This window comes from Syzygium oleosum, unplaced genomic scaffold (genome assembly GCF_021117445.2).
Source record: "Syzygium oleosum isolate NSW1041296 unplaced genomic scaffold, Sole_v2.1 Sole_v2.08, whole genome shotgun sequence".
Classification (NCBI taxonomy): domain Eukaryota; kingdom Viridiplantae; phylum Streptophyta; class Magnoliopsida; order Myrtales; family Myrtaceae; genus Syzygium; species Syzygium oleosum.
The window spans coordinates 4,596,023-4,617,506 of NW_026607492.1; the positions used below are offsets into that span (position 1 = coordinate 4,596,023).

Here is a 21,484-nt window from a genome sequence, read left to right on the forward strand (position 1 = left end):
GGTACTTGTTTAAGCGGCTAATTAAGGAGAGATTACAATTTTCCTATGCATTAAACTTTCGAAAAAAAAAAGAAAAGTTTCGAAACAGACGTTAGCCAAATTCAGGAAATGCAGGAATGAATTCTTCCCCAGTGGCTTCCACAACCATAACAAAATTGATGTCCACACCTGTAAAAAGCATGTGAAGCAAACACATTTGCCAATTAAATGGATGCCCTTGTTTTCCCTCATGAGCAACAGGTTAAGCAGCTTGATTAGATGCATCTTAACTTGTTTAGAGTCCAACATCACACATTAATTATTCAATCAGATCCACTTGTAGAATGTGATCGCACGGGTTCTGATATGCGTAACCACGACGAGTTGAATCCCTGTGATCCTACTCAAAGGCGTTCATTATCCTAATTAACTCATACGTATTCTTTCTTAATGCATGCCGAAAAAAGCTCTTTAATTTTAAGTACCAAAGATCTACTGAAGTTTATGAGAATTGAAAGACGAAAACAAACCTGCAAGAGATGTGCAGACAGCCATCAACCTTTTCCACATAGAACTTGCAGTTGGGACATTTCCTCCATCTTTGGCTCTCGGCAAGTTCCGTCATCATCTTGTCCAAATCTCTCTCTCTCACTCCTCTCTTCGTCATCTGGAACTCCTCACACTCCAATCCCTCATGCCACGAGACCTTGCACCGCGCGCAGAACAATCTCCGGCAAATCGGACACTCTGACCGTGTCACGACTTCGCCTCCATCGTCCACCAACATTGCCGAACAATCCTTAAAAGGGCAATAGAACTTCTGAGACCCGAGAATCAGCGACTCGCACAGCACATTTTCCCATCTATCAAGCACTTCCCGTGGAAGTATCGAGCGGCAAGCATGAGGTTCGAGGACGCTCTTGCATTTCAAGTCGGGACAGGTGACGGTCGGCTCGTTCTCCTTAATCTTCGACGCTACATACTGCCCCATGCATTCCATGCAGAACGAGTGAGTGCAACACAAGCCTTTGAACATCTCCTTCAGAGATTTCTCGTCCATACAAATACGGCAAAAAACCCGAGAACATTCGCCGGCTTCTGAATTTCCAGAGCTAGCGATTCCCGCGATAGGAAATTGGATAGTCGCATTGCTCTGCGATGAAACAATCAATGAGCTCATGAGTACTTCTTGGAGCTGCAATTCCAGTGCATACTTTTCGTCCGATATCAGAAATATCTCTTCCTCATCATATAGAGCAGAGAAGTAGAAATCATCGATGTGGAGACGATGCATCTCCTCCATCAGATAACAATTGACTCTTGATTTCATCTGAATGATCAATTGGTTGTTATTTATAGCTCACCCATCCCTGGAATTTGAAGGGTCTAGAAATTTAATTTTTCTTTTTCCAACTATTTTTGCAAGTTCATCCGATAGATCCAAATTCATTGACTTGTATGGATCCAATGTAATTTAAGTTCAAACACAACAAAATCTCAAACGGCAGCTTCATGGGTCTCCTCGACTTCGCTCCTTCCCTTTCTCTACTCTCTAGGTCAAGCTTACACATAAAAGAAATCTCATCATATTTGCTTTGCCAAAACACAAGGAAAAATTTGTCAATGATATATGAGGTCAGGCAAACAATTACAAATTTTTTCACTCGAGTACATCGACTCCGAGCATGGCCCCTGCTAATAAAAAAATTGGGGCACTCCGGATATATAAATACATCTAGAAAAATTAAAAAGAAAGCATAACGAAAATATGTACTAGTCCTATATCTGAGAGAGAAGAAAACATGTTGTTACATGCTGATCTTCAGGGTGTAACAGAAAAAAGTTGACAAGTGGTAGTAAGTCATGATTAGTAAGCCTTGGCGATTTCATTACTGCTTCTGTGTGGTTTCTTCTTCATACTTGTGATGCTGCACTGTGGGCATACATATTCCAGTCCATCGGTTTTGGCATAGTCCTGCAAATTCGCACAAGAAAAGAGTATTTCAATCATGGATTGACTGCAACATGCGAGCCTTATAACATGATTACAAAGGCGAGGCCACGAGCCAAGTGTGAAGGGAATAACAGGATTTTAGGAAAAAAGGACCGGTTTTGCAACTGAAAAGGGATTGACATCATATGCCTACAGTACCTTAAAAGCACCGAGACCTTGCCTTCTATCGCAGCCAAAGTGGGCCCACTCACCGCACGTGCCACAGTTGACCCAGTCCCCAGCTGCGCCACTGTTGTCATGAAGCCCAGACGGTTGTGAGCACGAATATCTTAAAAAATATGGGTGATTGAGCATAATAGTACAAGAGAGATAGAGAAAGTAATACCTGTGACACAGTAAGCAACACTCTCCATCAACATCGTCATGGGCCAACTCGTACTCAAGGAGGTATGTCTCATAGTGTCTCTTGAGTGTGTTTCCAACCCCCTGTGAGAATAAGATGTCAGATTGTTGATTGCTAATAGTGACATGTGGGATGACGATGAAACCAATTAGATCACTGTGCCTCGTTTTTTACATGTCAGGCAAGTCTCGCTACGTCATGTCAAAATAGAAAGAAGGTTACACACGGGCTGCTATGAGATTTTTAAGAGATGAACTAACAGGTAAACTAAAAGAAAATTGATTGTACATGGTTGCTCCAGAACTCAAACCACGAAATTCATTCATCAGGAATTAAAACATCATTTTGTACCATGAACAGGCATAAATGTGCAAAATCCACAAATTTAAGAGGCAATAGCACATACAGTCATCCTATGAGTCATTGTATAGTTGCTCATCTTTGAGAAGACTTGTCCTTTCCAGTTAATGCCATTGCCAACATGAAAGCCTCCCCTCGAAACCACCTAATAATATACCAAATGCAATCAAAAGTGCACACAATGTTTAAATTGGAACCACTTTTACAGTGAACTTCCAGAAAATGGGAATGAGTGCCAATTTATAATGACGATCACCTCTTTATACAAGTTATAGAGGTCAAGACGCTTTGCATTGAGCACAGCTTCTGGGAACTCAGCAAGACCACCTGGAGGAATAAGTCGAGCATGTCCTCGAACAGTCAAAAAGTGCATTACATCCTTGAGGAATTCCTCCTAAAAAAGGAAAAATGAAAGGTTTACAATTGAACTAATCTGTGAAGAATCCATCTGATAAACGTAATGAATATCCTAGAAGTACACTACAGAGCAACACATGTCAGATTCAATGTCATGTGCGCGAATTGATAATGGTTATAAAACACAAACGATCCTCAATGTCAATCAATCATCATACATTTCAGGGTTTACCGACTATTTTCCACATAGTACGCAACTGACATGAACTTCTCTTTCGTCTTTTGCTAATTTTTCAGCAAATAACATGTGCATTCTGTCTAGGAGGGACTAGCAAACAAAGGCAAATGCTCATTTGTCATCTTAGTTCTTGATTTGAATGCATGGCAGACTGGGAGATGGGGTTGTAACATACGGTTTAGAAATGAATAAGGACAAAAGGTCAGAATGAAAATCTTGGATCATGGTTCAATGGGGGTATCCCGGTAGCATCTTTTTTAAAATAAACTCTGTAAGCAGTAAAATTCCTGACACTGAAGATTGAGCAAGTACAACAAGGCCAAAACCCTTAGGCTGAATATGACTCACCTCAGAGCAAACTTGGATAGAGCTTCTGCCACAACCGTGTTTTTTTAGAGGCAATGGATTCAAGGAGATAATTTGCCTAGCCTGAAAAGTTCTTGAAGACGACTTCCTATAAGCTGAAGATGGTCGGACAACCCTCTGCTTTGCAAGGAGGAAGACAGAATTTTCTTGAACTTTCCCATTGTCATTACCGTCTCTTTGAGAAGTTTCACATATAAACTGCATTTTCCGCTGATAAATATGAGGGACAGGCCTCAAAGCTGCAATTTTCATTCTTCCTTGAGCTGGATGCCCACTCGAGTAATTATCTTTAGTCTCTCTATTCTCTCCATCTTTGTCCAAGTAAGCACCTATGTACGCAACTGTTTGCCCAGGATGAGAGTCCGGACTTGCATCTTGGCATAATTCAGTCCTCTTTCTACTAGGAGCAGGAGGTCTTAACCAAACAGGAGTAGCGCTAACAAAGCTGTCACTCGAGAAAACTTCCTTACAATCCTCTGAATTGGAGAGAGATAGACGTTCAGCATCATCTTTGTCAAAAGAAGCAACTGCCAATCCTTGAATGCTGGCAATCCCAAGAGCAACCAAACAATGATGCGAACCATCCAATGCCAACTGCCTTAGGACCTGGAAATGCAACAACAATCATGTGTGTGTGATTAACAGATCCTTTGTGAATGGATAATGGCCAAAATAAAGCTAAAACAAATTAGGCAGTCATCTTATGAGGACAAAACAAGTATATTATCCTTCTCTAGAATCAGCAACACGTGAAAAACCATATTATTCTGACGTGTAACCTGCACAGGATAATATAACTCATTCCACAGAATATAAATGCAAAGTGAGACCTGAGAAGCCCAAGAAGGGACATCCATCGAAACTTCATATACTGGAGCCCCACAAGCTACTGAAGCAGATAACCGAGGTTCAGATGATGGCAGTTTGTTGTCCTCGGTATTAAGCAGTGTGTGAACAAGTTGACTCCCTATGATTTCCTTTTTAATGTGATTTTCCAATAGCTGGAGAAGGAGATGCCACAGAAGAGTCAGAATGGCAGCAGTCAAAATGTCAAAATAAACCAAATCATAGTATCGATCTGTACCTGATCGTTGAAGCAAGTCTGAGTATTACCCGACAGCAACAGGGAGAAGTGCGCATAACTAGATGTGGATAGATCGCAGCGCATGGTCACAACATCGCGAGAGAATGTCTCTGTGTCAAAGAGTGGCTGAGGCGCACTGCATCATCCTTAATATATCAATAATGGACGGAATTAACTTCAGCTATACAAAGTAACACGTCAAAAAGACTTGGATAAAAGTGGTATGAAATATACAGAAATTTATATCTTAAAAGAGTGGTATGTGATTTGCAAAGTCAGAATTGCATTCCTCATTGGGCTCAAAACATAGGTTAACATGAGCTGAATCCAAAGAAGCTTGTTCTATAACGAAAGCAATCTTCCACTATCCATGATCCTTCTCAGACAGGCCACAAATTATTCCACTTATATTATGTGTGATAATAGAGACAAACATGTATTCTCTCTTTTAGACTACCTTACTTGTGTCTGTATAAGACACAAATCCATTCCATTTCAAAAATAGATTACTACTTCTTAGCTTTTCATTACTAGTAATCACTCAAAAAAGGGAACATACCTAAATTTTCCAAGGAGCTTGCTTCCTCGCATCTGAAACCACATAAAAAAGGAAGAGAAACGGAAATTATAAATTAGAACTTTCACAAGTGATAAATGTCAGTCTAATTGGAACACAAATACTAAAACAAATTTTACTAAAGTTGAAACTGTTAGTGATTGCTCAGTTCTTCAGTGACAAAAGAGATTTTCAAAATAGAGATAATCCTGTGTCTCCTCAAATGCTTGCAATGCATGTTTGATGTCCTTACAGATATTAAAATGTGTATAACTTGGAATGGCTTCATCAAGGAGACAACAGCAACGATGAGATCCTAAATGAATAAATGAAGTCGATCCAAGTAAATATTGTCAAACTTACTTCAATAGTCAAGAGGGCATTGAGACCATGCTCCAAAAATCCCAACAATTCTGCATCCTGCGAAGAATCCGGCTTTAGATTAGCAAGATATTAAGTACCACAGAACGGTAGTGCCAAATGTTGTAACCCCGCTTTGTTGCACGAGTTAATGTTTATAGAAGCATAAGTAAGGATTGGCTTCCAGCTTACCACACTAGATCGAACACCACAAATAAGAAACCTCAAGCTCACATCTTCGTCATGTATTTTAACTGCAGGAAGAAAGCTCAAATCATCTCTTTCCTCCGCAATATCTTCCTCAGGGTAAGAGACATCAATTTCAGGAGGGATCCCAAGAAGATCCAGTCCTAGGTCACTGCTGGCTTGGGTCATATCATCAGAAGAGACACTCCTCCTTTGTAGACAGCAAAAACTAGTTGAAGCATGGGCAAGCTGAAAAGAATCCCATGCATGAGCCCTTGAACTGCAACACATGGAAAAACAAGCATGTAAAGGTAAGTGATATGCTGGTATGTGTGTCTTGCTGTTGTCATGTTCTCTTTTTCACCTAGTTGGTTCTCTATTAGCACTCTTTTTCCCTTTGATGCATGTTTGACAGGCAAAATTGACTCCACTTTGCTCCGTAGCCACTCATCTAATGTGATGTTAATTGGCAAGTCAAAAGATGTTTCCAGATAACCCAAGAGATACATGATACAACTTCAATATATCTCCAAGAGTTGACGAGAGAGCAACCTTATCACGATTGACTATATCTCCCTCTATATACTTTCTTATCAGAAAAATGGTTTATAATCTAATTTCAACTAAACATGAGCTACCACACTCATGGCAATGTCAAGTACAGCTGTTGAGAGAGAAAGTGAGAGACCTACTTAGATGAAAATTCAATTCTATCACTCAAGAAAGAGGACAGTAACAAAAACTGCATAAAGCAAAGAAAATATATGTTACCACCAGAGACGGAGCAAGCGCCGGTTTCACTCATGATATAATCACACATAAACACAACAACAAGTTCGAAAGACCTACCTCTTCAGTACTGACAATAAAGCATGAAGGAAATAAGGAGCTGCGGCTCGAGGGACCGAATACTTCCAGTATATCACATAAGGTATCCCCTGCAAAGATGAGGCAGCCAGCTTTAACAATATCTTTCTGCATCCAGGAGACTTATGACTAATTGCTCGATCAATCAATAGTCTTGCATGGAATTATCCGATGCCATTAATTTCTCAAATGACCAAACCTTAGAATGAAGTGCCTCAGCCAGTTTTTCGCCACGTGGAATTTCCAGGTAAATCTGCAGATGAATTACAAAAGTAAGCCACTACAAAGCTATGGCTAAACTCTAAAAACGAAATGACCGAAAGTCACATCACAATTGGCAAAGAAGAATGGGAAAATGGAAGAAGAAAGTTGTGTTAGACTTTCACAAGTCACCCTCCCCCAGAACAAATAGAATGACAGCAGTTCTGTGTCCTCAGAATTCTACCATGCCTTAGATATCCATTGACAATGAATTGGCCCGCCCGCGACTTCTCCAACCTCGTCCCTATTACTATTGATCAGAAACAAGATTGCACATCATGTCTGTACACATCCTCAAAATCTCATAGTTAATCACCCCTATCGGTTTTCCCAACATCGAGGTCAATTCGCCTTATCAGCTAGTTTTAGATGGTGTGCAGTCTCAGTATTATTGTCTTTAGTGTCCATTGAGGCAGCACATGCATAATTCGACAAGATGCCAACCAACATATCATCAGAAGACTCTGCAATATGACTAGAAGGCTGCGACTATAAAACGGACTAGAGTACCCATTTGACACCATTTCATCAGTCCATGGCTTTTGCAATAGAGGTATAGATTGTGCAACAATCAAGATTTTTGGCCAGGCAAAAAAAACGAGAGAAAGGAACACTACGCGAATGGATTCATGCGGGCAACTATGCAGATAGAGATCAGGATTACATACAGTGACAGGCAATGTGTGCCCAAACAGCCCAGCTATAGAGTCGGCAGTGGCGCAATTAGTCCATGCCAGAGACACTGCACCATCCTCGAGCTGATCTCCTTGCAAGTACACGAACGCAGGCCTGTGCAACTCCAAAGCCCGACGAAATTCATCTTCACTCGGACTTTGCAGGGTATGGACCTGCACTGAGAAGGGTGTTGTCAATATCCCCGCTCAATATCACAACAAAACCATGCCTACAAGAACCAACTAAGCAAAAAGCTGAATTCGCACCTCCAAATACCCAGAAGACGCTTGCTCCAGAAAGGAACACGCAGCATTCTCCGAACTTCCACCGCCGGTCACCGCAAGGAAGCTGCAAGCGTCTCTCGCTCTGACATGCGACATCTTTGTCTTCCGCGCGGATCTCGCGGGAGACTAGACGATGACGAATTGCTCGAGCAGATCGTTGTTGCCCTCACGAATCATGGCCTCGGCGAGAAGCTTCACCTCTCAGTCCCCACACCGCACGATCGCCGCAGCGTCCAAATTAGTAATCCGGCGCCGCCCGACCCATTACCGTCAAACTCGCTCGCCGGCCTGCGATTCGCGGTCGTCGGGGGTGGCATTCTCCGGCGATTGCGCAAGAAGAAGAAGGAGACGGTGGAAAGCGATTCGAAACCCTAAATAGATATTTGGGGATCGTTCCTTCGTTTTAGGATTGTACATTGTATATCATCCGGGCTGGATTTTCCTATCTAAAATCAATTTGTATAAGAAATTTTAATTATTCAAAATTCTATATATTTTATTAACGTCATGATCATGTGGTAAAAAACACTATAACATACTTTAGATTTTGTACAATTTTGCGGGGATTGACTTTATATTGATAAGAACAGAGTAAAAATAAAATCTTATAAATAATGTCGATCAGCATTATTGTTAGTTCTATCTTTAATTATATCACGATATTAAAAGCGATGCACGCGCGGACGTGTTATGCATGAAAAAGAAAAAAAAATGGGTAATCATTAAACGATGCAGATGAAGTGAGTGATTACTTAATATTAGGCGACAACGATCTTTTACTTTGCAGTTGCTCCAAGGCCTTTTAGTTTGCAGTTGCTTCGAAGTAAGAACATTAATGGGATAGTTAACAATTTTGAAAGTAATTAGATTTTGTAGAATTGTACGGTGATTGACTTTATTGTGATAGAACAAAGAAAAAAAAATCTTATAAATAATGTTAATCGACATATTTAAGAGCTCTATATTTAATTTCAATTGACATATTTTAGAGTTCTATATTTAATTTTGACGTGCTAGGAGAAAGGCACACTCACTCACTCATTCATAAGAATTTTAAAGAAAGCACTCTTGAATGTATTTCACTTTAGAATAAAATGTACAAATGAGGGAGAGGAGACCTTTATATACAAATACAAAATATCCATATATCTCTTCTCGATCTAACAGTAGAGATTCCACCTCCTTATCCCCAATCAAGGGCCACTTTTCTATCGACCAATAGAATTACAAAAATGCGGTACAACTACAAAAATGCCCGCCCCAAGAGTATTTTAGAACACACAAAGAAAATCCTAATACTTAGAATACTCGAGGTCCACCTTCTTGTTTATGGGTCGATCCCGGTCCATCGTTCAAAAAATCTCAAGAACGATCCAATTCTCTGGACCGCGACACATGCATGAAAAAGAAAATGATTGGTTATCATTAATTATGCGGATGAAGTGAGTGATTACTTAATAGGGTAAATATCACGAAAATCAAATTAATTTTTTGACCACCAAAAATCCAAAACTAGTATACTTGTAACAAATTTACTATCCGTTAAATTGGATTAATACTACGAAAAATCATAAATTGGTAAATCTAAGATAAACAGAGAGATAAAACCCTAAATCGGTAAACCTTTCAATTGTCACATATAATCCAATTCAGCAATTTAACGGTGAAATTAATTGAGAGTAAATTTGTTATAGGTGTACCCGTTTTGGGTTTAGTTTGAACTAAATTCATCACGAATGTACCGGTTTATAGTTTTTTTTGTAATATTAACCCTACTTAATATTAGGCAAGAACGACATTTTACTTTGCGGTTGCTTGCTTCGAGGTAACTACATTAACGGAAAGTTAAACCAATTTGAAAGTAAATAAATAGTGCCATCTTTCAAATTTATAGTTGCTTTCCTCTATGTCTTATTTTCTCTGGACATGAAATATTGGATTAGTGCTGCAAATTAGCCCTAGATTTTGGGATTTTGAATGTAACTGAAAGTCAATATCACTCCCCAAACACTTCAAGAAGCGAGTCAATTATGATTTAAGGGGTCTAATGATAAGTTTTGGGGAGCACACCAGTTAAAAGTTGGCTTTAAGAGATTCTTCGATTTTTATGGATCTTTTATCTTTCTTCTTCACAAAATGATTTTTCTTTGTTTTATGAATTCTGATATGCATATCAAAATGAAGCGTTATATGATAATCCATATGTGAGGACATAAGTTTAAGGTGGCGTTCGGGTCAAGTTTTGTGCACACCTCATCAACTTATCCACTTCCGCAGCAGTTTAAGGGTGCACTCCCTCGTCTCGGTTCGGTCCACTCAAGTTTTTCCAAAAAGAAGACAAACTTAAAAAAAAACAAAAAAGGCTAAAAAAAAACACAAAAAAGAGGAAAAAAAAAATACCGCCGGCAAAAGGAGGGCCTGGCCCTTCACCGTGGCCACCGCCCCATCGCCAGTGGGGCCAGCCCCTCCCGCCTATATTTTTTTCTTTTCAAAAAAAAAAACTTTTAGCTTTCTTATTTGTTAATCTAATTTAACTAAAATTTAGGTTAAAAAATTGAGATTTTGATTAAAACGACATTGTTTTAGTGCTTTAGTTAATCTTAATGCCACGTGGGAGAGATAAAATATTTTAAAAAGTCACGTCCGCATTTTCCATTAGCCAAGTTGAATGAAGTTAAACGAAATAATCCAATTGCACCAATTTGACAAATTTTAGAACTAAATTGAACTTTTTACAAGTTTTATTACTCGATTGTACTTTTCATGATAAGTTTTGTGAAACTAGTGACCTTGACTCTTACGTTAAATCTAATCACATGTCACCGTCTTCGTCAAAGACGGATATGGAAGGATGAATTGGGAGAAAATAAAACACAAGGTTGAAGGCCAAAAGAAGCAGGGGATCGACCCAATATGCATTAATAAATGACATCTATCTCCATATTGGAGAGAATTACCAAAAAAGTTATAAATCTATTGTAATTGTGCCAATTCAATCATAAACTTGTTTTTTTTCTAATTGACTTCTAAATATTTTGAATATGTGCCAATTCAATTCATCCAATCAATTTTGCCCAGAAAACGCTAACAAGGACACCACCCATTCGACGCTGACATGGACAATTTTTAATAATATTTTTCTAGTTTTTCAAAAAAAATAAATGAAAATTCAAAAAATATTAAAATACTATTAAAAATTGTCATCGTCGCGCTAGCCGCGCCACGTAGGATGGTTGGCGTCTATTTCAACGATTTTTGGCCAAAATTGGTATGATGGATTGAATTGACACAAATACAAAAAGTATAGGACTCGATTGACAAAAAAAAAGGGTTTATGACTGTAATGACATAATTTTTATAGGTTTAGGACTTTTTTTTGTTATTCTCCCCTCCAAACTCGTTCTCTACTAGGGGTGAGCATAGTCTAGGTGGGCAGTTCCCACCATGGAACTAGGAACTTCCACTAAGAATCGGTTTCGAAAAATTAAAACTAGGAACCGCCCGTTGGTTTCATAGACCCACTTAGGAACCGGATCGCCTCTTGCTCTCGGTCACCCCCATTTGCATAAAGCTTGGTGGGACCGGTTCCATGGACCCATCCAGGAACTAGACCGGACTAACCGAGAGCGAGAGAGGGAGGCGATGAACGACTGGAGGTGTGGCCATGAGTTGACGGGAGTTGAGAGTCGAGACCGTGGGTTAATGGGTGTTAAGCTTGAGAATCGAGACTATGAGTAAGAGATAGAGAGACGACCTAGGCAAAGTGAGAGTGAGACAAGACAAGCACTTAATTGATGAGCGTTGAGCTTCAGATTAGAGATTTTTAGGATTTTCATTTTTTCTTAAAATGCTTTTTTTTCTTGGCCGGAAATTTTTCTTAAAAATTATATGTATTACCGGTCCAGTTTGGGAATCGCCTAAAACCGGGAACCGGATTAGTACTCACCAGTTCTAGTAAATTGGAATCGAGAATCGGACTAGTCCCCACCGGAACCGCTGGTCCAATCCGGTTTCAAGCCGTCCGGGCGATTTCCAGTTCCTTTGCACGCCCCACCCTCTGCACCATCCCCTTAATTTTTTGCAATTTTCTCAACTCTTTCTCTCATTTCATGGGCAAGTCGAACACGTTGGTCCGGTCGCTTTCCTTTCTCATAGCTTCGCTCTAAAGGCTCTAAGTTCGACTTCCAGCCCGTGATACTCGTACTCAATACGTACCAAGAGAGAGAAAGAGCGACTTAATTTATATAAAAAAAAAAATAGGAAAGGAAAGATCAAACTCTTATTACGTTACTCCTTCATGTCTCCGTAGAAATTGGTGCAAGAATTTGTACATTCTCGAAGCGCTTAATTTCGAAGGATGTTGACCGTGCGTTGCAATCTTCCTCTCATGTGTCGGTCTACTTTGGTTAATGTCCGTGACGGGTAAGACTTTTCGCCTTACGTAGAATTTAGCTCGCTTCACCCATTATGATCCCGATATCCTAGCCCGACCCTTTGCCACGTGCATGCGCGTAGGTGGTATCGTGAGGTCTCCATCGTCGCAGTATTTTAAATTTCACGGCGGGCGAACCTCGCAATCTCGCGGGATTTGCACGACATGTTACTCACCGCGAATTCATTTAGTTGGACGCTCGAAAAAGTCCAAACTATCTTTGTTCCCTCAGAAAGGGAAAGAAAGTCGTTTCTAGGCAAGTTTGCCGAGAGCTTTGTTTTTAAAAATGGGAACCTCCAGGTTAATGTATAGTCCATAAGAAAAAGTCCCGCGAAAATGATTTTTCATTTAGAATAATCTGATTTCTTCTTGTTGATAATATATTTTCTCGTGTGAATCCGAGAATTCCAAATCATGTGATCATAATTATTGAACGATAACCGTGAGCTCAACACATGAGTAATATAATTTTGTCTTAACTATAATTAATCGAGCCTAGAAAAGATATGCCCATTCGTGTTTCGCAAAGGCAAACACATGGTCACCCCCATGTCAGGAGAAGGTAAGGAAGATGGGTGAGCATGGTCCGGGTGGGTCCATTGAACCGGTCTTCAGTCCCTACAAAATTGTATTAATCAATCAATAGCATGGTGAACCGAGTTTCTATGTGGGTACTTCTTTGGCCATCACGCAATTAATAAAAAAAAGTATTGATTCTATGAGAACATATTGAGACAAAGTTATTATCAAGGGAAGCAAACCAGAAGCCATTCTTCGAAGAAACGTTTCGTCACTTCATCTAATAAGAGATTTCCTTGTCAGTTTTTAAAATTATTGAACTCTGTGCAAGCATGTTACTTCTGTAAAATCAAATAAGCAGATTTCACAATATAACTACCTATGAAATTATATATATAAAATTGATCCAGTCCTGGTGGATGGTTCCACATTTGGAACTAGAAATCGGACTAGTACTCATCGGTTCCAATAAATTGGAATTGGGAATCGGACTGGTCCCTATGGGAATCGCCGGTTCCGAGCCGGTTCGGTCCAGGAGACTCCTGGTTCCTTTACAAACCCTTAGTAAGCAATGATATGTCCTATGACAATTAAAAAAGATATAAATACATGGGAGAGAACGACGCCGTTTTGCTTCTTCCACCTCCCGGCTCATACAAGTCAACCCACGACGAATCAACGTCATGCAGTGGAGAAAAGTACAAGTTTCGAGGGGCAAGAAAGTCGGAACGCGCAGGAGAAAGGCTCCTCCCTCGCTCGCCTGTTCATGGTTGGACTCTGCGACCGCCGATCATACATTGAAAGAAAAGGTCGTGAACAAAGTGAGTCGGATCAGACCTTCCTCTTTCTCGGCACCTTCCCGATCCATCGAACACCACAAAATTCACACCTTGCCTTCATATATATATGTATGCACGCCCCCGTGTGTTCATTGCAAATCGCGACATTGTCAGCGAACAATCGCAGCTCCACTACAAATTCACCAACCCCACCTCCCTTTCCCCGAGAAACTCTTGTTCCTCAAGGGTGTCTCGTGAGCGACCACCATGAACGGAGCTCGTACCGGCTCGCCCCACCTTGCCCTGCTTTCGCTTGCTTTGCTCTCTCCGTTTCTCGCTCCATCTCTGGCTCAGACATGCCAGAGCCAGAGCCACGCCTTCTCGGGCAACAGAGACTACGCGTCTTGCGCTGAGCTCCCGGTCCTGAGCTCCTACCTTCACTGGAACTACAACGAGACCTCGAACGTCGCCGACATCGCCTTCCGGGTCACCGGAGTCACGTCGTCCAACTGGCTGTCCTGGGCCATCAACCCCGCCGGCCAACAGATGGTGGGTTCACAGGCACTCGTCGCCTACCAGAACTCGAGCGGGTCCATGTGGGCCTACACCTCCTCGGTGGACAGCTACCAGACGTGCCTGACGCCAGGGAACCTTAGCTTCGGGGTGCCGAATATCTCGGCGGTGCTCGAGGGCAGCGATATGACCATCTTCGCAACGCTGCAGCTGAGCAGCGGAATGACGACGGTGAACCAGGTGTGGCAGGTCGGCCCCATGGAGGGCGGATCCCCCGGAACGCACCTGACGAGCGGCGACAACATCGAGTCAGTGGGGACGCTGGACTTCCTGTCCGGGATCGTCGCAGGGAGTGGCGGATTGGGAAGCTCGAGGCAGCGGAGGAGGAATGTAAGTGGCCCACCAACTTCTGGAACTAGTTTAGTATCATTAGCATTATTATTCGATGGAAATTGTTTGAAAACAAGAATCATTTTCATGAACGTTGATAAGATTATGTGGATTGCAGGTGCATGGGGTGTTGAATGCGGTGAGTTGGGGGACACTGATGCCGATGGGGGCATTGATCGCGAGGTACCTGAAGGTGTTCCAATCGGCCGATCCTGCATGGTTCTACCTCCACATCTCGTGCCAGGCCTCGGCCTATGCGGTCGGCGTCGCCGGCTGGGCCACCGGCCTCAAGCTCGGGAACGAATCCTCGGCCAACAACAAGGTCCACGGCAACATCGGCCTCGCCCTTTTTGTCCTCGGAACTATTCAGGTACGCTTCAGAAGTTGCATCGTGCATGGCCAAGCCTGATGATTTCACAATCAAAACTTGTCTGTGCACGTGAACTCAACATGATCTCACGTATGACAATTTGGTCGTGGCTGTGCTCTGCAGGGATTCGCTCTGCTTCTGCGGCCCAAGAAGGATCACAAGTACAGGCTCTACTGGAACGTGTACCACCACACGGTCGGATACACCGTGATCGTCTTGAGCATCGTCAACGTGTTTAAGGGGTTGGACATACAGGATCCGGAACAGAAATGGCGGACCGCGTACATCGGGATCGTCGCCTTCTTGGGGGCCGGCGCAGCGATTCTGGAAGCCGTCACTTGGTACATCGTGATCAAGAGAAAAAAGACAGCATCTTCAACTCCGAAGATCTCTCACAGCATAAATGGAGATGATGGCTACAACAATGGCAGAGCATAGTATGAGATTTTACTCATAGGTTCTGATTTTTCTCTTCTTGGATTTTCTTGATCTTATTTCTTTGTTCAGCTCCATGTTGACAGTCTTTTGGATGACCCATATAATAGAGAGAGCCTTTCATGTTTTTTTTCTTATTAGGCTTATACATGTATCGGGAGAAAATTATACAAAAAATCATAAACTTATTGCACTTTTATCAATTCAGTCCTAAACATTTCAATTATGCCAATTGAATTCTAAATATTTTCACGTTTTCCCAATTGAGTCCGTCCAGCTACATTTGACTAGCACGTTGGACGGTCAACGTCTGCAGTAGCGATTTTCGGCCAAAATCGGTCGGATGGACTCAATTGGCAAAATGTGAATAGGTTTATGACTCAATTGGTAAAATTGAAAAGTTTAGAAGTGAATTGACAAAAGTACAATACTTTTATGAATTTTCGGACAATTTTCCCTCCTAAAGCTCTATTTTGCCGAGTTGGCGGATTGAGTTTCTGTCCCCCTCCTCATGAAAGTTATATATATGTGAACAATAAAGAGAAATAAATTATTTTTTCAAAAATTTAGAAATTCGTGGATCATTTAATGTTTTGTATGAAGTTAAACAGGGATGCACAATAAGAAGGGCAAATGAGTGTAAAATGAAAGACAAAAAGAGAAAAGGCTGATGATAACAATGAACTTTTTTTTTTTTGTAATTTTCGTTCAATTCTTACAACTTTATATAGTGATAAAAATTCTCATCTAATATTTGTATGATACTTGCTCATAGGATCTATCTATTACAACTGTTATATAATCATAATGGACTTATGCTACAATGAAAGGAATATTACGTGTGCATGAGTTGTTTTTGTCATGGGTTTATGACTAGTAAATATATTACACCAAAGTATTCCTAAAACGCCACCTATTATAATGGCACATAGGACTCTAGAATTTTAGGGGATAGTTAAAACAAACATATTGTATGAATGTCAATTCAGTTCTAAACTTTTTAATTAAGTCAACATAATCCTAAACGTTTTGACGATTTGCTAATGTAGTCCATTCGGTCAATTTTGATCAGAAATTGCTGACGCGGTGACTAGACCACCACGTGCTGACGTGGCACGATTTTGGTTAGAAATCACTGACGCGGTGGTCTAGTCACTGCCGGCTATCTTACGTGGCACAACTAGTACTGACGTGGCACGATTTTGGTTAGAAATCACTGACGCGGTGGTCTAGTCACTGTCGGCTATCTTACGTGGCACAACTAGTACTGATGTGGACAATTTTGTAATTACTTTAAAATTTCACGATTTTTTTTCTTGTCTTTTTTTTCCTAATTCTTCTGCCGGTTGCCGACTTCTGGCGAGGGTTGACCTTAGCCAGACTCTAGGAGGGACGTGACGCCCTCACCCAACATGGCCCTCACCCGAGGCTGCGACGGTCCGAGGCCTAACGACCGGTGGAGGAAGAATGAAAAAAAAAGAAGTAAAAGAAAAGAAAAAAATTGTGAAAATCGTCTACGATAGCGTCTTTTGTGCCACATATGATGGCCGACCTTCACTTCAGCAATTTTCAGCCAAAATTTGCTAAAAGAACTTCATTGGTAGACCGTCAAAAGATTTATGACTAAATTGATCAAAGTAAAAAGTTTAAGATTGAATCGGCATCTATACAATATGTTAAGGACTTTTTTTCTTATAACTTTCCTAGATTTTTAGAAAATCTCCATTCTTATTGCAAACAATGAATTGGTTACATCCTCCACCAAAAAATTGTTCCACCTGAAGGTGGTCAATGGGTCGAGAACCTATATATTAATCCATGTTTAATTATTGTGAGTTATAAATGGGTTGGATTTAGTTTTCAAAATATACTTAAATGGGTCATTAATGAGTTGCCTATTAACTTAATGGATATTAAATGGGTCACAAATGTGTTACCCAACAAACTTAAGTGAATAATAAACATGTCATTTTTTATTTTTATATTAATTTTCTTTTCTTTTTCTTTTTTTCTTTTTTCTTCTTTCTCCACCGAGGTCGGCCACAAGAGAGGGACGAGCTTGCCGGAGGCCGGCGAAGCTCGAGCTCGCCGATCTGGCAACACTCAAGCTCGCCAACTGGCGAGACCGAGGTCTCATCGGCCTCTGGCGAGCTTCGAGCCTCACTGATCGAGCGATGGCGAGCTTGAGTCTCGCTCGATTGGGGAGGCTCGAAGCTTGCCAGAAGCCGACGAGCTCGTCCCTCCCTTGTGGCCAGCCACCGACAGGGAAGAAGAAAAAAGAAAAAAAGAAAAGGAAAAAGGAAAAGAAAAATAATTATAATATGATTTTTTAAAAATATATTTTTAAAAAAAACATTGTCATTTTCCTAAAAACATTTTCCAGAAATATCATATTTTTCTCGAAACAAACGAAGCCTCAATAATTTTTAAAAAATATATAAAAATTTTTCACTGAATTTGTATTGCATGAAAATGTTTTAGCAATATAATTTTTAAAATAATTAGCAAAAATAAGCTTTCCTAGATTTAGTTAAATGGGTTGGGTTGGGTATGATTTGAGTCGGGTATAGATATGGGTTGACAAATTTGCCTTGCGATAAATGGATCATAAACGAGTTATACATGTCAATTTAAGCTGAATCATGATCCAACCCAAATTCAACCCAACTCCCCTATTTAATAGGTCTAGTTCCACCTAAGAGCCACCAAAGCATGTATATTAATGATCTGATCCAAACCCGACCCAATCCACATGTTTAACATGTCTAGTTCCACCTAAGAGCCACCTAAGCATGTATGTACAGCCCGCTTCGGAGAGCATTTATTCTCATCTCTTCACCTTGATGACTTGCTCTTTTCTTTTCTTTTCTTAATTTTCAAAGGAAAAAAATTGACGTCATTACTCATGATTCTTGTTTCCGAATTCTTTTTGGGTTAATTAAAAAAAAAAGCACCAAATTTACTTTGGGTGATAATTCTGACCTGAATTTTTGTTTGTCTCAATCAAAAGCACCAAATCTCTCTCTTCTGGTTGGTCTTTATGTGGGAAAGTACTTACCACAAGCAAATATTTACTGCCTAAGCGCCGCGCGCTCTCTTTCTCCTTTCTCTCTTTTTTGTAACGTAAATGATGAGATCCTCTTTACACATATTCTCTTACAAGTAAACATTTATTGCTTGCGCTCTTTCTTTGTTCCCTTTGTTGTTACACGCCATTTTTTGTTTGTCTATGGCCGTTTACAACTTTTAATGCCCTCTCTCAAGTTGACCTCTAATGGCTGTCATCGTTGCAACTCGAGGTCGTGTCACGACCTTCGCGACGGCCATATCTGGGCAATGTTGACATTCTAGATTTGGAGGTGACGGCCTTTTATGTCTGCCAAGCTTGATGTTGTGATCGATTCTCGGCGGCCATGGAAGAGCCGTCGAGCTCGAACTGTTTTGGGGCGGATGATGTCTAGGTGTAGTCGAGCTCGACCAGATCTGGAGGCGGCCATGGACGAGCTTGAAGAAAGTGAAGGTGGAGTCGATTTGGAGGCTCGGCCTGTGTAGTCTTCTTCGTCTTCATCTTCGACCTGGATAGATATGGAGGCTCGGCCTCTGGCGTGGTGGTGTACAAGGATGGCAGGCGGCTAGTTTGAGGTCCATGGCCGGTGGAACAACAAAAATCTTTTATTTTTTTCCCTTAATTTCACGTCAACTAACGCGCGTCAAAATATGATTAGATGTGAGGAAAAAATGCTGATGTAGCGCTAACAACGCTGTCACTTGAGAAAGAGCAATTTTCTACATACTTTTGATATTACATCATGCATTCATCCCACTGATGTAATAAATCTTTTGCTAATCACATTTGAATATAATTTACCCGTCACACCTTTTCTTTTGACCATGCTTTACGACTTCTTTCACAAAAGGAATAAAAAATAGTAAAATCCTAAAAATATCGTTGGTTTGACCGTTTGATCCGGGCAAAAATAAAAATATCGCCTCTTCTTTCGGCACGGACCATTTTTCCTGAAAAGGACCTTCTCGAATCGAATCGGGGAACTTTGGTTCTCGCTTCGAAACGATCGAGCCGTTAAAACAAAATTCTTAACTCGTACAAACTCGTTCGACATTCTTCACGCCACTCATAAAAATAACTAGATAAACCTCTTGGGCAAATCTACCATTACTCAGGAAAAGATATCTCCATCTCAATCAAACTTGCATCGATCGTGCTCCTCCTTCTGACAAAGAGCATATGATGTTTGCTTCGTTCATGACAAGGAAAGGGACAAAAGCTTTCAGCGCAAAATATCAGTGCGTTGTATCAGCCCCATATAGCTGGGACTTCAAAAAAAAAAAATCCTCAAATCCATATAAACTCTGCTTGGATCTATTTTCGAAATTATTATCCCGGACAAAAAAAATGAAATATATACACGACGATGGTATAACAACTCCTTTTTTTTTCAATTTCAGGTGAAAGAAAAAATGTTTGAAAATTCGTAATTGAATTGTATTGCTTATCGTACAGTGCAAACATTTACACAAGGTATTGCTCGACGGGAAAGGAAAGGAAATCTAACAACTTCACCAATAACCCCGAACTAATTATGGAAGATACACCAAATATTATGCTGACGAAAAAGCAGAAATTGGATTTCGATGTCCACAAAATGTCCAATATTTCAATTGGGGAGTACTTCCTTTGTTGTAACACTCTAAAAAGGAGAGTTTCCTTTGCTAAGAACGCGGTACGCTAATTCCTCATCACTAAACATAAAAGGAAGCCCAAAAAAAGAAGAAGAAGAAGGGAAGGGCTATGAGACTATGGTCCGAGTTTTTGGAGTGATTAGGTGGCGCTGCCGTCGCTGGAGCTCTTCACGGAGGAGGCGGGTCTCGCTCTGGAGGGAAGCGGAGTAGCAATGCCTGGGAGACGACACCATCCGTTTGGTGGAAGCCTCCAGTTCCTTCATTTCGTCCATCATGATCCTCCTGTCTCTGCACTCCACGCTGCAGTATCCTTCATCTCCCCTGAATCGACATAACAATCGCGACACCTCATTAGTCATTCAAACCAAATTAGAACAGCTATAATCCAAGATGAAACCCAACTTAGCATGACAAGAACAGCCAAAAGATGATCCTGGATCTGAGCGCACTGTATTCGGAGCTATACCTGTACATGTAAATGTCTTGGTCGGGGCTGAGCTTCTTGCGGCACAGAGAGCACGTCCTGAGAAAGCAGGAGTACTCAAGATTAGGGTTACTCCGGGATCGAGCCTGCGAGCGAGGCTTAACGTGGTGGAGGCTCGCGGTTGCCTTGGGCTTGACGACTATGTGGGGCTTGGTCGTCTCAGACACCTGCGTCAGGATCCTCAGGCCAACAGCTACTACTGATGCTGATGAAACTGATGATGATGATCTGTCGTTCTTGCTGTTTCGCTCGCGAATCTCCTTGATGCTTTGCTCGGGCATTCCCCACTCCATCAATGGCCTCTTCATCTAGAGAGAGAGAGAGAGAGAGAGAGAGAGAGAGAAGAGAGAGAAGAGAGAAGAAGAGAGAGACAGTAGAGTGTGGTGAGAGTTGAGAAGGGAGAGAGCGGTGGGCATTTAAAGAAAGCTGCGTCACACAAAGGGTCCGAGCAATGCATAGTCATGCACGGGCATTATTACATGGAATCTAGCTGTGTGATATTGCTGTTTCTTTCACGTGCTGCAAAAACACGCAAATATAATATAATATATATGTTATAACGTAAGGATTTTATATTTTTTTCATGAAGCTGATGTTACCGCGTTTCGTGATGGTATTGGTGTTTATCCACTTGATGCAATATTAAATTCTCATTAAACCGGAATTTCTGTGTATGGCCCGCCCTTTTTTCTCTTCGTTTGGTGCCCCCACACGTGGGCAAGCGACGCGTGCGGTCGGTCCAACGTTCTAAACGTGGCAAAATTATCACGGCTGTAAGAAGTTCGAACGCCCTGGTCGCATCCCAGGTGAAATAATATATTAATTTAGGTACAATAAGGAATATGAGTGGCTTCCACTTGACGGGTCGATTCTTTTTAATAAACGTGCTAGATAGACTTCATAGTCCCGTCGGGCCTCGAGGGTTTTCTGA

The 21,484-nt window shown here is 41.1% G+C and overlaps 4 protein-coding genes across 4 annotated transcripts; 1 reads left to right on the plus strand and 3 right to left on the minus strand.

The window, feature by feature from the left end:
- LOC115686606 (E3 ubiquitin-protein ligase RSL1) lies at positions 1-1,416 on the minus strand. Its single transcript, XM_030611963.2, has 2 exons — positions 510-1,416; positions 1-168 (listed from the first exon to the last, which is right to left on the minus strand). Exons 1-2 carry the CDS (start codon positions 1,307-1,309, stop codon positions 102-104), a joined length of 867 nt encoding a protein of 288 aa, XP_030467823.2. The 5' UTR covers positions 1,310-1,416; the 3' UTR covers positions 1-101.
- A 133-nt stretch (positions 1,417-1,549) lies between these two features.
- LOC115686587 (AT-rich interactive domain-containing protein 4-like) lies at positions 1,550-8,153 on the minus strand. The gene is made up of 15 exons (XM_030611939.2): positions 7,913-8,153; positions 7,640-7,819; positions 6,910-6,963; positions 6,693-6,781; positions 5,850-6,123; positions 5,661-5,717; positions 5,301-5,332; positions 4,742-4,877; positions 4,488-4,658; positions 3,640-4,263; positions 2,953-3,090; positions 2,743-2,841; positions 2,319-2,419; positions 2,132-2,222; positions 1,550-1,954 (listed from the first exon to the last, which is right to left on the minus strand). The coding sequence occupies exons 1-15, from the start codon at positions 8,024-8,026 to the stop codon at positions 1,847-1,849; spliced, it is 2,268 nt and encodes a 755-aa protein (XP_030467799.1). The 5' UTR covers positions 8,027-8,153; the 3' UTR covers positions 1,550-1,846.
- Positions 8,154-13,927: 5,774 nt separating this feature from the next.
- Positions 13,928-15,371, plus strand: LOC115686599 (cytochrome b561 and DOMON domain-containing protein At5g35735-like). Its single transcript, XM_030611954.2, has 3 exons — positions 13,928-14,563; positions 14,682-14,933; positions 15,057-15,371. Exons 1-3 carry the CDS (start codon positions 13,928-13,930, stop codon positions 15,369-15,371), a joined length of 1,203 nt encoding a protein of 400 aa, XP_030467814.1.
- A 4,617-nt stretch (positions 15,372-19,988) lies between these two features.
- Positions 19,989-20,883, minus strand: LOC115686616 (FCS-Like Zinc finger 17-like). Its single transcript, XM_030611970.2, has 2 exons — positions 20,536-20,883; positions 19,989-20,390 (listed from the first exon to the last, which is right to left on the minus strand). Exons 1-2 carry the CDS (start codon positions 20,859-20,861, stop codon positions 20,177-20,179), a joined length of 540 nt encoding a protein of 179 aa, XP_030467830.1. The 5' UTR covers positions 20,862-20,883; the 3' UTR covers positions 19,989-20,176.
- Between the last annotated feature and the right edge of the window lie 601 nt (positions 20,884-21,484).